The sequence below is a fragment of the Parastagonospora nodorum genome (genome assembly GCF_000146915.1).
Source record: "Parastagonospora nodorum SN15 chromosome Unknown scaffold_30, whole genome shotgun sequence".
Classification (NCBI taxonomy): domain Eukaryota; kingdom Fungi; phylum Ascomycota; class Dothideomycetes; order Pleosporales; family Phaeosphaeriaceae; genus Parastagonospora; species Parastagonospora nodorum.
Window position 1 is genome coordinate 166,642 of NW_001884578.1, and position 13,289 is coordinate 179,930.

At 54.7% G+C, this 13,289-nt stretch overlaps 7 protein-coding genes across 7 annotated transcripts; 4 read left to right on the top strand and 3 right to left on the bottom strand.

Annotated features, from left to right (window-relative positions):
• Positions 1-180: 180 nt before the first annotated feature.
• Positions 181-3,183, bottom strand: SNOG_14167 (hypothetical protein; the record flags this gene model as incomplete). The annotated part of the gene is made up of 7 exons (XM_001804312.1): positions 181-979; positions 1,030-1,248; positions 1,302-2,138; positions 2,205-2,287; positions 2,342-2,505; positions 2,541-2,710; positions 2,761-3,183. The coding sequence occupies 7 exons, from the start codon at positions 3,181-3,183 to the stop codon at positions 821-823; spliced, it is 2,055 nt and encodes a 684-aa protein (XP_001804364.1). The 3' UTR covers positions 181-820.
• A 1,381-nt stretch (positions 3,184-4,564) lies between these two features.
• Positions 4,565-5,362, bottom strand: SNOG_14168 (hypothetical protein; the record flags this gene model as incomplete). The annotated part of the gene is made up of 4 exons (XM_001804313.1): positions 4,565-4,684; positions 4,754-4,945; positions 4,997-5,236; positions 5,342-5,362. 4 exons carry the CDS (start codon positions 5,360-5,362, stop codon positions 4,565-4,567), a joined length of 573 nt encoding a protein of 190 aa, XP_001804365.1.
• A 269-nt stretch (positions 5,363-5,631) lies between these two features.
• SNOG_14169 (hypothetical protein) lies at positions 5,632-7,090 on the top strand (the record flags this gene model as incomplete). The annotated part of the gene is made up of 4 exons (XM_001804314.1): positions 5,632-5,775; positions 5,845-5,971; positions 6,021-6,280; positions 6,329-7,090. 4 exons carry the CDS (start codon positions 5,632-5,634, stop codon positions 7,088-7,090), a joined length of 1,293 nt encoding a protein of 430 aa, XP_001804366.1.
• A 355-nt stretch (positions 7,091-7,445) lies between these two features.
• On the top strand, positions 7,446-8,072 carry SNOG_14170 (hypothetical protein; the record flags this gene model as incomplete). Its single annotated transcript, XM_001804315.1, has 3 exons — positions 7,446-7,634; positions 7,717-7,780; positions 7,960-8,072. The coding sequence occupies 3 exons, from the start codon at positions 7,446-7,448 to the stop codon at positions 8,070-8,072; spliced, it is 366 nt and encodes a 121-aa protein (XP_001804367.1).
• Positions 8,073-8,711: 639 nt separating this feature from the next.
• Positions 8,712-9,623, top strand: SNOG_14171 (hypothetical protein; the record flags this gene model as incomplete). The annotated part of the gene is made up of 2 exons (XM_001804316.1): positions 8,712-8,837; positions 9,033-9,623. The coding sequence occupies 2 exons, from the start codon at positions 8,712-8,714 to the stop codon at positions 9,621-9,623; spliced, it is 717 nt and encodes a 238-aa protein (XP_001804368.1).
• Positions 9,624-9,770: 147 nt separating this feature from the next.
• SNOG_14172 (hypothetical protein) lies at positions 9,771-11,123 on the bottom strand (the record flags this gene model as incomplete). Its single annotated transcript, XM_001804317.1, has 2 exons — positions 9,771-10,748; positions 10,968-11,123. The coding sequence occupies 2 exons, from the start codon at positions 11,121-11,123 to the stop codon at positions 9,771-9,773; spliced, it is 1,134 nt and encodes a 377-aa protein (XP_001804369.1).
• A 688-nt stretch (positions 11,124-11,811) lies between these two features.
• Positions 11,812-12,531, top strand: SNOG_14173 (hypothetical protein; the record flags this gene model as incomplete). Its single annotated transcript, XM_001804318.1, has 1 exon — positions 11,812-12,531. The coding sequence occupies one exon, from the start codon at positions 11,812-11,814 to the stop codon at positions 12,529-12,531; it is 720 nt and encodes a 239-aa protein (XP_001804370.1).
• Between the last annotated feature and the right edge of the window lie 758 nt (positions 12,532-13,289).

Genomic DNA, 13,289 nt, shown 5'->3' on the forward strand with positions numbered 1-13,289 from the left:
AAGTTAAAAAGAAGAAAAGAAAAAAATGCGTAAAGAGATATGGGGAAAAAAAATTGGGAACAAAAAAAAGTCGCAAGCTACATCTTTCATCTTTCATCTTCTTCATCTTGTTTGAGTTCCTTTCTTCTTTCACCAGCGCAGCGCAGCCAAAACACAAGTGAACGAAAAAAACCAATAGCAATATGATGGTATAAGCACACAGTACGGCTATATCCCGCTTCTCCATGCTCACCCCCTCCACTCGCGTTCTTCTCGAGGAGAGAAAGCCATGAAGAACCCCCCCAACGCCTTCATCGGGCGTCAAAGCGAATGGGTTTACAAATCAAGAGCCGAAGCCAAAAAAAGTACAATGAGCGCCCCCGTTGTAAAAACACCAAGAGGAGATATATATCCAACACACATTCAGTCGAAACCAGGAGAGGGTAAAGAGTAAAAATAGTTCCGCCGCCCATCCGATGCACCGGAGAAACTAGTGAGAAAAGAGAAAAAGCGATCGAAATCGAGGAGGGTATATGAACGAATTTTTGGTTTCTGGCAATGGGCGCGGACAGTCGCCTGGTCTTCTAATCGGGACTGTAGAATGGTCTTTTCCACTCCCCGCCGTGGAGCATCCAGTTCCAATAGGGGCCTTCAAGTTCCATTCTGCAAGTGTCAGCAAACAAGCCTTAGTGTGCGCAGGCGCTCAGCAAACTCAGCCGTGGTCTCGTGTGGTGTCGTGATGAACGACAGAGAATCCACAAATGAGTTGTCCGACAGCGGGAAGGGCATGTCGGGAGCAATCTGCGGCACATGAAGACAAGTCAGCGAGCAGCTTGTCGGACTATAGACCACCACCAACTTCTTCGGTGACGTGGTTGAAGTCGAATTCACTAGTCATGCCGAAGTCGCCGTCGTTGGGGTTCTGTAGGAATGAGTCGAAGTCGAAGTTCTCTAGGGCGGCTCCGTCGTCGAGGCCGAAGTCGCCAAGGCTGAAAGCGGACTTGGAGACGTTAGCTGAAGTTGCGCTGCTCGACAATCATGAATACTTACGTCTCCTCCATCGATGTTACCGAATGGGGGGTCCATGGACTGTTGCTGCACAGGCTGCTGCTGCACTTGCTGTGGTTGTCCGTTCTGGGGGTTGAAAGATTGTTTCGAGTGCGGCGTGATTGGCGCGACCGGTGTCGAAGTTGTCGGCGTGGGCGGTTCTTCACCAGTTGTTGCTGATGGCGTCGCACCTGCGTTGGCGCCCTTCTTTCCTGCTGGCTTCTAGAATCAATATCAACGCTGCGCGAATGTTTAAGAGAGCCGCGCAACTTTACCTTAACATTATCTTTGGTGCCCTTCTTCTTGGGGTTTGGCTTGTTGGCCGATGAAGGTGTCGGGGGTGCCTGGTTAGATTGCGAGGGGGAGGGTTCAGGTCGTGGCTGGTCATTGGCGGGGGCGGGGGGCGGTGGCATCTGTCGTTGCTGGGGGTTGTTGCCCATGGGGCCGCCCATAGGCTGCTGTCCCGGCATCATACCCTGTTGTTGGGGTGCGCCACGCCATGCACCGTTTGGTTGTTGTTGCATCTGGCCGTTGCGTACCGCTTCCATCTGTTGTGGGGTCATCTGTTGCCCGTTGAACGCAGCTCCAGGGTGGGAGCTTGGCGGCCTCATCATCGGACTTTGTTGGTGAGCCATCTGTGGGTAGAACTGCGGTGGCATGCCTGGAGGTGCTAAGCTTGGGTCAAAGTTCATATTTGGTGCAGGCGAACCTCGCTGGGGTTGCATGGCGCCCTCGGGGAGAGGTGAGCCGGGCATTTGTCCCAGCTTGGGCGTGCCTCTCTTCATCTGGTCTTGGGGGTTTGGCGAAGGACCTGGCCGATTGCCTTGTGGCGACATGGCAGCGGGGAATCCCTGTGCACCTACACCTCCCTGGTGTTGGGGACCGGAGACGTTGTCCTGCTCCTGTCGCGCCATGAGCAGGCGTTTCTTGTTCTGTTGCTCCAACAGCATGAGCTGCATCTGGTAGTCCTGGAGAGCGTGGTTGCCTTGGGGCGCGCCGGGAGCATTGGCAGGTATGGCACCTGGTCGTGGGCCGTTGCCCTGGAAGATGTCATGCTGACCTTCGAGGCCCTGTTGAGCCATGGGAGAGCCATGTGCGCCAGAGTTCATGCCCTGAGGGGAAGCAGTGTTACTATTCAAAGCCACTCTGTGTTGTTGGGCCAGGCTTTGGGCATATACCTCGATGTTTTTCTGCTGCGCATTCTGGCCAGGTTGCGCAAAGTCACCAAATTGGGCATTCGGCATGCCATTATTCATCCCGCCTGTAGTAGGGCGCGTCAGCTGCGTGGCATGTGTGGAGGGTTGATACGACGTACCTTCCATCCGAGGGCGCTTGTTCGGCGAGGGTGCGTTCTCGTTTGGCCCCGGCGACTGCGGCCGCTGACCGTTCATGTCCATGTTGGAGCCGTCTCTCTGCATCTGCGCTGCCATCATGGCAGGGTTCTTCATCTGGCCCATGTTGGGCATGGCGTTGCCGTTGCTGTGACATGTTAGCTCTCACTGCTCTAGGCTCACGTAATCCTCACGAGGGCGTACGGTCGGTTGTTCAGGGCGGCTGCGCGCTTGAGATCGTTGGGCGCGCCATTCACCATGCCATTGCGCATCATGTTCTGGTACTGGGCATTCATGTTGTTGTTCATCATCATGCGCTGGTTGCGCTGTTCGTTCTGCACCTGTGCCAGGTTCTGTGCTGGTTGTCAGTGCCCCGCAGTGTACGAGCGTGAGGCAGGCTTACCCGTGTGTACGACACGTACTGCGAGCCTTTGGTAGGCCCGTTGCCGCGATTCTTGGTCGCCTGGTAGATGTCCCAGAACTGGACCCACCAATCGAGCAGGAACGAGTTTTCGGCCATTTGGTTCTGGGGCAGCTGGGGCGCGGGCATTTCGCAGGCGGGCTCGGGCTCCATCATCGAGTCGCCATTGACTCTGTTCTTGGGGCTGTACTTCTGGGGCGGGCCGGTGGCCATCTTAAGGCCGCTCTCGAGCATGGCGCGCGCGGCTTGGTAGTGGTCGTTGCGCAGGAGATAGTCGTAGATGTACGTGTTAAGCTGTTCGCGCGGGTCGGTGCTGGGGCGCTTGGGATGCGGCATGTTGCCCATGATGGGGGTGCCGTCGACGGGGCCGCCGTTCGCATTCATGGCCGCCATTTGCGCCGCCATATTGTTGTTCTGCATCGCGACGCGGATCGACGACGGTCGGCTGCGTCAGGCGCAGGCAACAAGCGGTGGATAGGCGATAGACGCGCGGTGGTAGTAATATACGCGATGGCTTGGGTGCACCTCGGTGCTGTAGTCGAAGTGATTATAGTGACATGGAACGCCTTCGCCACGGGGGTGATCGGGATCGCGGCGATGGCGGCGGAGGAGCCAGGCGCCAAGGGGTCCTGGGGGGTGAGCGACGGGCACAACAAGCAGCCAACGCGCAATGGATAAGGGCGTCTCGCGCAAAAAGTTGGCGGGTTGGCAATGTTAGTGATGCGATGGAAAGGCGGGCGGTGATGATGTGCAGGATGGCCTCCGCTGCGCTTAGACCCTGTAACGAGGCTTGCTGGGAAGGAGCGCACCGCGCGACTGCCCTACGTGAAGACGGTGTCGGAACGGAAAACCCACAACCACGGCGGAAAAATGTGTCGGCGCGCAATGCAGCGCGTCTGAATGGGGGATAGAGAGAGAAATAGACCAAGATCTAGGATGCGTGGGAGCGACGGTATCCAGGTAGTTTGCAGGAGAGGGGATTTGGCGGCCTCCAGAGAACGCCAAGCGAACCCGTGACATCGGTATAATTAGATCGTCCCAACCACTTCTGCTGCCAGCCCACACTGTTTTTGCATTGCTGTCATCATTGCCTGGCTGTGACTTCTAGGCCGCATCTCTACTACAATTTGCGCACGCGTTGCTTCAGTGCGATTTTCTGTGAATCGTGGTCACATGAGTTGCCTACACGGCTATGGACATGTGCATGGATGGGTGGATGGTACGCAAGTGGGGCGAGGCTCTCCGCAGTGTCCGCGCTGACGAGCAAACACCACGTCGAGCAGACCAACACGGTCCTCGATAAGCTGCAATGCAATAATGCCACATCATACGGGAAATGAGCGCCAGTAATATGCTGCGATACTGCTCAACGATACGGTAGACTACCCTGTGCCAGACCTTCGTACCTCTATCTGGTGTGCAGTTCGTATCCCTGCTCATGCCTCGCACTGAAGCGTCAGAAGCTTCGTGGTCCACAATCCAGAGTCCTTGATACAGATACATGTGGACAGCATTTCCTGGGAGAAATCAGGTCCCTCATGTCTTGCTGCTCTGTCCAGGGTCCAATGCATAATTGCAAGTGCATTTCTGCAGACTTTGTGAGAATTGCGCAATTGCACTTTGCATCAAATGTGCGTGCAGCTCATCTCACGTAGCACACGGCCCCCACTTTTGGTCCTCACCGCCGTTAAGATGCGGACTATGCAAAATAGGTTCTCTTGAGGCTGGACTGGGCACATGACATTGCTTTAAACGGGTATCTTTGTTGCGGAAAAGACGCACTTGCTCATTCGTCATCTGGCGGCATTTCGTCGTCAATGTAGCGCACCAGTGTTATTCTCATCTCCGTGGTATCGTTGCCGCGGAGCACGTCACTGATAAAGTGCGCTTCGACTTGCATATGAACCTGAACAGAGGTTAGCTTGAACCCAGGCTGGTCACCTCAAGGCAGAGCTCCGCCGTTGCGCAGACTTACCATTTCCAGTGCTCCCCTTAAGACGCCCACCAGGATGTTCGAGAACCAGAGCTCGTCTTGTGCCCGACCGTCGTCGGGAAGCTCGACGAAGTCCGCGAGTGGGTTCTCCTCAAAGATGAGGGAAAACTGCTTGTTGTCGCTCGTCCAGTTGGTGATTGTGGGGGTAATGTTAAGAAAGATCTTGAAGCCGACCTGACATGATGCGTAAGCCAACTATCACCACCAGCGCAAAGCCGAGGCTACCTTTGAGATCATCTCCGCCACTTCTCGGAAGTTGGTACAGGCAGGTATACCAGACTTGGCCAGGAAGTCTTCAATCAGCCGTACGCCGATGTTGTAGCCCATGCGATCCAGCTGCTTGTTGACGTCGGCATAGTTGTACTCGTAGTCTTTGCATAGTTGCGCAACGATGGTGCCGTATGTGAGGGTGACGAGCTCGGCGCTGACTTTGTCTACGCGCGTTCTACTTCCGTAAGCCTCGAGCTGGGTTGAAGAGTGATGCGCCACTTACTTCCACACTCTGGCAGCTGTTAGCACATGTCCAAGGAATTGCTGTACATCTGGAGCTCACTCCTCGCCCAGACGGGCTGCCTTGGTGGAAGATGCCATAATGCACGGCTATTCAAGATCTACAGAAGCCGGCGATAGTTCTGGGCGAGGGTCTGCAAGTCCGGGGAAGTCGAGGTACGGCAGTATTGCGGGTATCGGAGAGTCGAAGTGGTGGAGGTGGATAAGCTAGGGTGGCCTACGATGTGGACCCCAATATGGCTTGGCGCAGATCCACGTCGAGAAAGTTTACGAGAGCTCCAGAACACCAACACTGAACACAGCACGAGTCCCCGCATACGTCACTCCTACAAACACATACCGCCGCTGCAATGTCCACCGCGAAGCGACCGGCACATGATGTCTTCGGCTCGAGCCAGCTTGTCAAGCGCGCAAAGGCGGACGCGAACCTGGGAAACAGCTCAGCCGTCGCAGTGGTGAATGGCGCTGGGCAGAATGGCGCGCTCATACAAGGGGTATGTCAGAAGGCTGTCTATGCGGAGAGTAACATTGCTGAAGCAACAACGTGCTGATAGGCAACATAGGGCGCGCGCAGCAGTGCACTCCAGTCGCCAGTCATGGAGCTCACAGGCCATTCCGGCGAGATCTTTGCAGCTCGATTCGACCCCACCGGCCAGTTCATTGCCTCGGGCTCAATGGACCGGTCTATATGTCAGTCATGTACGCGCAATGCTCAGATGACTTAGCTGACTAGCTCTAGTACTCTGGCGCAGCTCTGGATCATGCGAGAACTACGGCATTTTGACGGGACACAAACAGGCGGTACTGGATTTGCACTGGTCGCGCGACTCCAAAGTCCTCTTTTCCGCATCTGCAGACATGCACCTGGCGAGCTGGGATGTCGAGACTGGCGAGCGGATACGCAGGCACCCAGGGCATGAAGAAGTGATCAACTGCATGGACGTGAGCAAGCGTGGAGAGGAGATGCTCGTCAGCGGTTCCGACGACGGTTCCATCGGGGTCAGTGAATTCGTACTGCCTCAACATGCATGACTGACGCTGGTACAGATCTGGGACACGCGAACCAAAGACGCCATAACTTATATCCAGACCGACTTCCCCATAACGGCCATATGTCTGGCAGAAGCCGGCAACGAGCTGTTCACAGGAGGCATCGACAACGACATCAAGGTCTGGGATCTGCGGAAGCAGGCTGTCACCTACACCCTTCTTGGACACACCGACACGGTCACCTCGCTGCAAATATCGCCCGATAATCAGACCTTACTATCGAACGCACACGACTCGACGGTCCGGACGTGGGACGTTCGACCATTTGCGCCCGCAGACCGCCGCGTACAGACGTACGACGGAGCACCCACCGGCCAGGAGCGAAACCTTCTGAAGGCGAGCTGGGACTCGACTGGAGCGAAGATCGCTGCTGGCAGTGGAGATCAGAGCGTAGCCATCTGGGAAACAAAAACGGGGAAGCTTCTGAACAAGCTCCCAGGGCACAGAGGAACGGTGAACGACGTGCGCTTCCATCCACGAGGGGAACCAATCTGTAAGTACCTCCGAATGTTGATACTCTTTTTGTTTCGCGTCCTTGAAGCCCTTGGTCACGGCTGTCATCATCGTCACTGTACTCTCCGGTGCAGCGGTTTTGCGCGCTCGGTGGCTGGAAGTGCGATTGTCCGAACGACCGATCGCTCCGACGAAACATTTCTGCGAAGCATCTCACCTCTCATGGGTTGCGTGACTAACTTGGCATTATTAGTGGTTTCCGCCTCCTCAGATCGCAAACTCATGGTGGGCGAGCTTGGAAAATGAGCGCGACACAAGCCCTTGGCATGAAAATCTTGAGGAACTGTAAAAAGCTTCCGCGCAAGGCGTGGGGAAGGGTCCAAGAGGCTTCGAGCTGCCCGTCAGCGACCCCGCGGTGCACGTCACAGGGGCGTTGTTTACAGTGAACTCTATACGCCGGTGCGACGTTGGCTCCTGGAGCCGGGATGTGTCGAGAAACGGACGAGGCACGGCAGACTGCAAGGAGCCCTGGGAAGACGCGTTGTGTACGCGATTTTGTATTTACCCGCAGCGCCGCAGGAAAGGGCACATGAAATAAACACTCAACACAGCGAGATGCGAAATGAAAGATTTATGCTGTACATATCGTTCGCGTCGCACAATGGCGTTCACGGCGGCTGTTCAGGAGTTCGCGATGCACCGGGGCACGATTGGCTGCGGGGTCTCCAAAATGCGGCGCTTGTCGACCAACCACAACGCGTGTCTCCAGATTCTGATCTTCATTGGCGACCCAGCCCGTCCACGATTCGCTGCAACTCTCCTATCGTGGAGCAGCCAGGCTCTCCAGCGGGTCCGTGGAGCCCGCGGTGCACATTTGCGGCGAGGTGTTTCATGCGCGCAACTACCGCACTCTGACACGCCCCATGTTCCAGATATTCGTGGCGTTCAATGCTGCCTCGTCCTCGGCCGTCCTTGCAGCTGCTCCAGGGCTTCTTGGTGTGACTGCAACCCTCTTCCCTTTCTTCCCCATGTTATGACCTGTTTTCCTTGAACCTCTTTCATTGGCAGCAGTGCTGTCGTGAACCGTTTCGCCTTTTCTTTTCTTCATACCTTCGTTTGGCTTTGAGGCTCTGGATAGCTGTTTACTCAAGTACTTCTTCACTAATCAACAAGAGTTGGGTTGAGAGGTCGAGACAAGTTTCGAGAGGAGGATACTGAGCACGCGAAGGCCAACGGTTCGCTTCTCGGACATGAGAGACTGTTCTTGACGAAAGTTGAGCTCCAGTAATCCTTATCGAGCTCTAAGCTTCTGGCCCTGCTCCAGTTCGCTGCCACGACTGTTCCTGCATGTGAGCTCCACTATCACCCATTTCCATTGGACGAATCGAACGTAAACAAGACAACGTGTCGAGGCCCGGCGTGCATCTGCTATAAGGAACCTGTGTGCACCAGAATAAACACCTAGATCGCACCTCTATTTTCGTTGGACCCCGCGCAGTCGCACTCTAAATCCGGACCATCATGTTTCGATCACCACTCTTTAGCTGGTCACCGCGGCCAGGCCAGGACCAAAGCCAGGACCCGTTCGGCACACCAGCAACACAGGCGCCGTCCCGATTTAGTGCTCTCCACAGCAACATCCGGACTATGATCAATGGTTCTTCCATCTACTCACAGTCACCTGCTATTCCAAGCAACAACAATACACCAAAGGTACCTTTCCGGGGCTTCTTCCGCCGGGACCAACCAGATCAGGATTCATCCCAATTCGCACACGATGGGCCACGAGGCTCACATGACTCGAGATCTCCACTCCACGCTCAGCATACGGCGGGTTCATACATTGGCGCAATTGAACCACAGGCACCAGAAACGGTGTACCACCGCCACCCAGCAGACGTACCTCTACCACCACAAGGTAGCAATTATGTGGATCCGGAGAGTCAACAGCTGGCGGAAGAGGTCAATGGGCGACGGCATCGAAGAAAGCACAGACGGAGGAAGCACCGTCAACCCCACGCAGATCGCTGGGTACGACGACGAGATGAGCCAGGTTCGCAGGGACCTATGTTGTTCGTCCGCGGATCACCCGCTCGGGGAAAGATGATTGCATGCATTATCTCTGGATCTATGCTCCTTACTGTGTTGTCGATCTGTAAGTTCTTTTCACCATCTAGAGTTGCGAGACATTTGCTAATACTACTATCAAGACCTCACAATCGCTCTCACCAACCGCGATATCGGCCAGGAAATCCACATCCTCTTCATCATGGTCCTCCTCACCATCACCATCTTCTTCTGCCACTCCCTCATCCGCCTCTGCATGTTGATCCTCAACCCCCAGTCCGCAGAAAGCCGTCCATCCCTCCCAGACATGACCAGCGCCGAAGGCTTCCAGCCCGTCCGCCCCATCCGCGTGCATCTCGCGCGCGACGAAGAGGCCGGGAACGACATGGAGCGAGCTGTGGAGAGTGAACTGGATCTCGAGAAGGACGAGCTCCCACCGCCGCCTCCACCAGCGTACGGTCTCTGGCGCAGCAGTGTGCGCGTAGATCCAAACTTGCTGCACTGGCAGCGCGTCGAGGGCCAGGATAATCGCCGCTCCGTAGCTACCGACTTTACAAACTCGCGCGCGGGCTCGGCGATTGCGGCTCAGCCTGCTACGGCCGAACCTCGTCCTCCGTCCTATGTGTCCGAGGATGGGGTCAGCTACATCACTGAAGCTGCGCCAAGGTCGACGGTCCGACAGAGTCATTCGGGCGTGAGTGACATCCATCCTGCATGGAGGCCGGGCTACGCGGTGAGTGATGTCACAGTGTGGCCCGCCGGAAGAGTCTAGATGTATAAAAGTTTAGTTTCGCATCAAGTGCCTCGATCTGCTTTGTTTTGCTTTGGGTAATTCTCGCGTTACAGCGTCGCGTCGTCATTGCATATGTTTTCGTGTAGGATAAAACGGAGTGTCAATTACCATCCGCATTTTGCTTCTTCAATCTCTCACCCCCTCGATCAAATTCTTCACACCCTTCCCCCTCATCGTCTTCTCCCATGCGCTCACCGCATCCTCAAACCGACTCACCGAACTAATCAACGCCTTGGCGTCAACTGCCCCTTTTTCCAGATACTTCACCGCGAGCTCGTAATCCCCCGCGCCGTACCTAAAACACCCCCTAACCACCAACTCCTTCTGACTCATCGCGACAATCGGGAATTCAATCTTCTCCCTCCCCAGTCCGGTTTGCACATACTTCCCACCCGGCCGCAACATGCAGATTCCAGCTTCGACGCAACTCGCGGCGCCCGAGGCTTCGATTACAGTGTCGATTTTGCCGCCTGAAGTATCAACCCCCTCCTCCTTCAACCCAAACTCTTCTAACATCTTCTCCGCCACATCTTCCCCAGACATGCCCACATCCGCTATAAATCCCTCTGCACCCTGCATCCACCCCTTTGCAAACTTTACTTTGTCCTCCCTAACATCCACCATCACGACTCTCAGCGCGCCGAATAGCCGCGCCACTGCAGCGACGAGTAGTCCGATTGTCCCGCAGCCCATGACAACCACCGTCTCGCCGGGCCGCACATCGCCCAACTTCACAGCGTGGACGGCGACGGCGAGAGGCTCGACCAACACCGCTTCTTGCAGACTGATGGCGTCGGGGATCACGTAGCACAAGTCCTCCGCCATCTCGTAGAATTTGCTGAGCGTACCGGGCGTGCCGGGCGTGGAGGGCGGGCCGGGGGCGGCGGCGAAGAGCATGTGGCGGCAGAGGTTGTATGTGCCGGATTTACAGGCGGCGCAGCGGCGGCAGGGTGTGCCTGGTTCGATAGCAACGCGGTCGCCGATTTTAAAGGAAGTTACGGAGGGGCCGACGGAGGTGATGGTGCCGCTGGCTTCGTGGCCCATTGTGAGGCCGGTGGAGGGGTCGACGGAGCGGCCTATGCCGCCGTGGGTGTAGAAGTGGACCTTGGGGTGTGTTAGAGAGCAGGGCTTGTAGGGAACACGAGAAGGTGTTCTTGATGGGACAAAATGTGAACATGTTCAGATTCGATGAGTTCTGGAGAATAGGATAAATACATCGCTCAGTGGCGCTATGGTGTGAGAATATGTCGAGCAGAAATTATGAGCCGATCGATATGGTTTGATAAAAAGATGGGGAGATTGGAGAGTGTCTTCAATACTTACATCGCTCCCACACACGCCGACATACGCAATTCTCACAATCACATTGTTCGGATCCGAGAGTTCTGGTACCGGTCTTTCTTCAAGTTTCGCGTTCTTCGCGCCATACAGAACGATTGAAGGATTCTTCATGTCTTGAATCGAAACGGCTGAAGTCATATTGAAGACAACAGATTTGGTGAAATGTAAAAAGTATTTGTAGAATTGAAGGAAAATGTGTTCAAGCACCTCATATATACCTCATGTTTCCCAGGATTCCTTTTAAATCGACCTAATCGTTGTGATGCGCCATAGGTCAAGCCATTGCGAGAGTGGTGGTTGTACGGAACAGATGCGGGGACTTAGACGCGTGTAGGTGTAGCCCCGCGATTGGTCAGTATGACAACATGCAGACGGGAATAGGCAGAACTTGATCAGCGTAGATCGATGATTCGAATTTCCGATTCTCTCGAAAGTGGGACATGAGGATTCAGATATGCAGAGCAGACGAATACTTGCCACGTGGATTTTGTGGAGGATCGCTAGAGACTTTCTATGATGTTAGATGTATGCACGTTTGATATGGGTAAAGCGATCCAGTAGAAGTACAGGTTCACCGAGACATTGATATATTCCATGACAATTTTTCAGACACACGAAGCACGCCTGATGAGATGAAGTGTCGAGCACGTGAGACCGTGAGGGGGACGCGGCTTCCCCGCAGGGATCCAGCTTTCCCCACATCTGGCGGTGAGAGGTTGTGGTTGCTCCCAGCAATTGTCTTCTCGTTTGCTGGATAATCTTTTTGAGAACTACTTCTTCTTCCAGTTTTCCGTGTCAGACCTCCAATCTCAACCCAACATCGATCATGACTTCCGCTTGTGCGAATTGCAAGAAGACGGCGGCAGATGCCAACCTCCAAAGCTTGAAGGCTTGTGCCAAGTGCAAGACGACACATTACTGCGACCGTGACTGCCAAAAGGCCGACTGGAAGCTACACAAGAAAATCTGTGCCGTGAACGCCTCGCGTGCTTTCGTCCCCGAACACAGCAATTCCTACTCAGCAGCCCGTCTCAACGATCTCGAGAAGCACATCCCCAACCCGTTCACAAAGCTTGACAAAGGTAAATATTTGCACGATCGACCTGAGAAGGATGTGTACAAGCTTCTCATCGACTCCTTCCGCATACGTCAGGCGGACGACCTCAACTTCGAGAACAAGACTACACCAGGCAGTGTCTACTCTGGAGCATCGTCTAGCATCGAGGCGTTCCGACAGTATCTCTCCAAAGCAGCTTCGCGAGAACTACTGCCATCGTGGTGGGACGCTGAGAAGCAAAAAGAATGCGAGGCGTTCGGCGAAAGTGGCGCTTGGAACGATCTTCGTAAAAAGGTCGACAAGAACGAAGTGATTCAACACTACGGTGACGGGAAGGCGCCTATGCAATTGAGGATGTTCGCTGACGCGGTCTATGGTGTGGGCTCGATGGGTCAGGACGGCACGTTCATGCGGAAGCAAATGGTACAGATGGAGAAAGGTGGTCCAGCCGATGGTGGTATCATGAGCATGCTGAACATTGCAAGATGATGGCGCAGGCGATATGTCTCGCGCATCTCGGGCAATAATGCATCGAAGACACCCGTTGCGATGTTCGAAGCTACTGTTTGTGGACTACGTCATCGACGGAAGCGGCTCCGATGGAGGCAGTGCCTACGTGCTTGGTCGGACTTTGCCATAAGATAGGGGTCCTGAAATTGTCCAAAGCATTCGTCTTGAGACTGAAGGTCCTCAAATTGAGCATTTGATAAGCTTATGCCACTATATGAATATTAGATTAGCGAGACCGAGATCGCAGGGTGAGACTTGGAAAGAGAAACGGCGTGTTTCCAAGCCCTTAGTGCTGCGATCGATGGTCGAAGGAAAGTACCGAATCGAGTATACCAAGAGGCTTTATCCTGCTAGAGCGGTGCGCAGGTGGTGTTGGCAGTGGAAAAGGCAAGATTAAAGGGGTGTAAGCAATTCTCTCGAGGACTTCTGGAACAAACTAGTAGGAGTATTTCACCGAAGGCTAAGTGGCAGATCATCGCTTTAGTCTACTACTTCCTCTGCTCAACCCTAATAGACACAAAGCTGACGTGCACCCGGTCCTCAAATTAGGGCTCATGATGCATATCGTGTCTACCCGGGCCCAACGGCCGTGATGGATCAATCTCGAGACATCGCCGTTATGTGGCCGAGTAAGCACCGAGTTAATCAACTGCAGAGCTTCTTCGACACCTAGAGACCAGCAATTCTACCGGCGGGCCATCAACTGATGCACAATTGTGCAACTAAGACGATCGCAG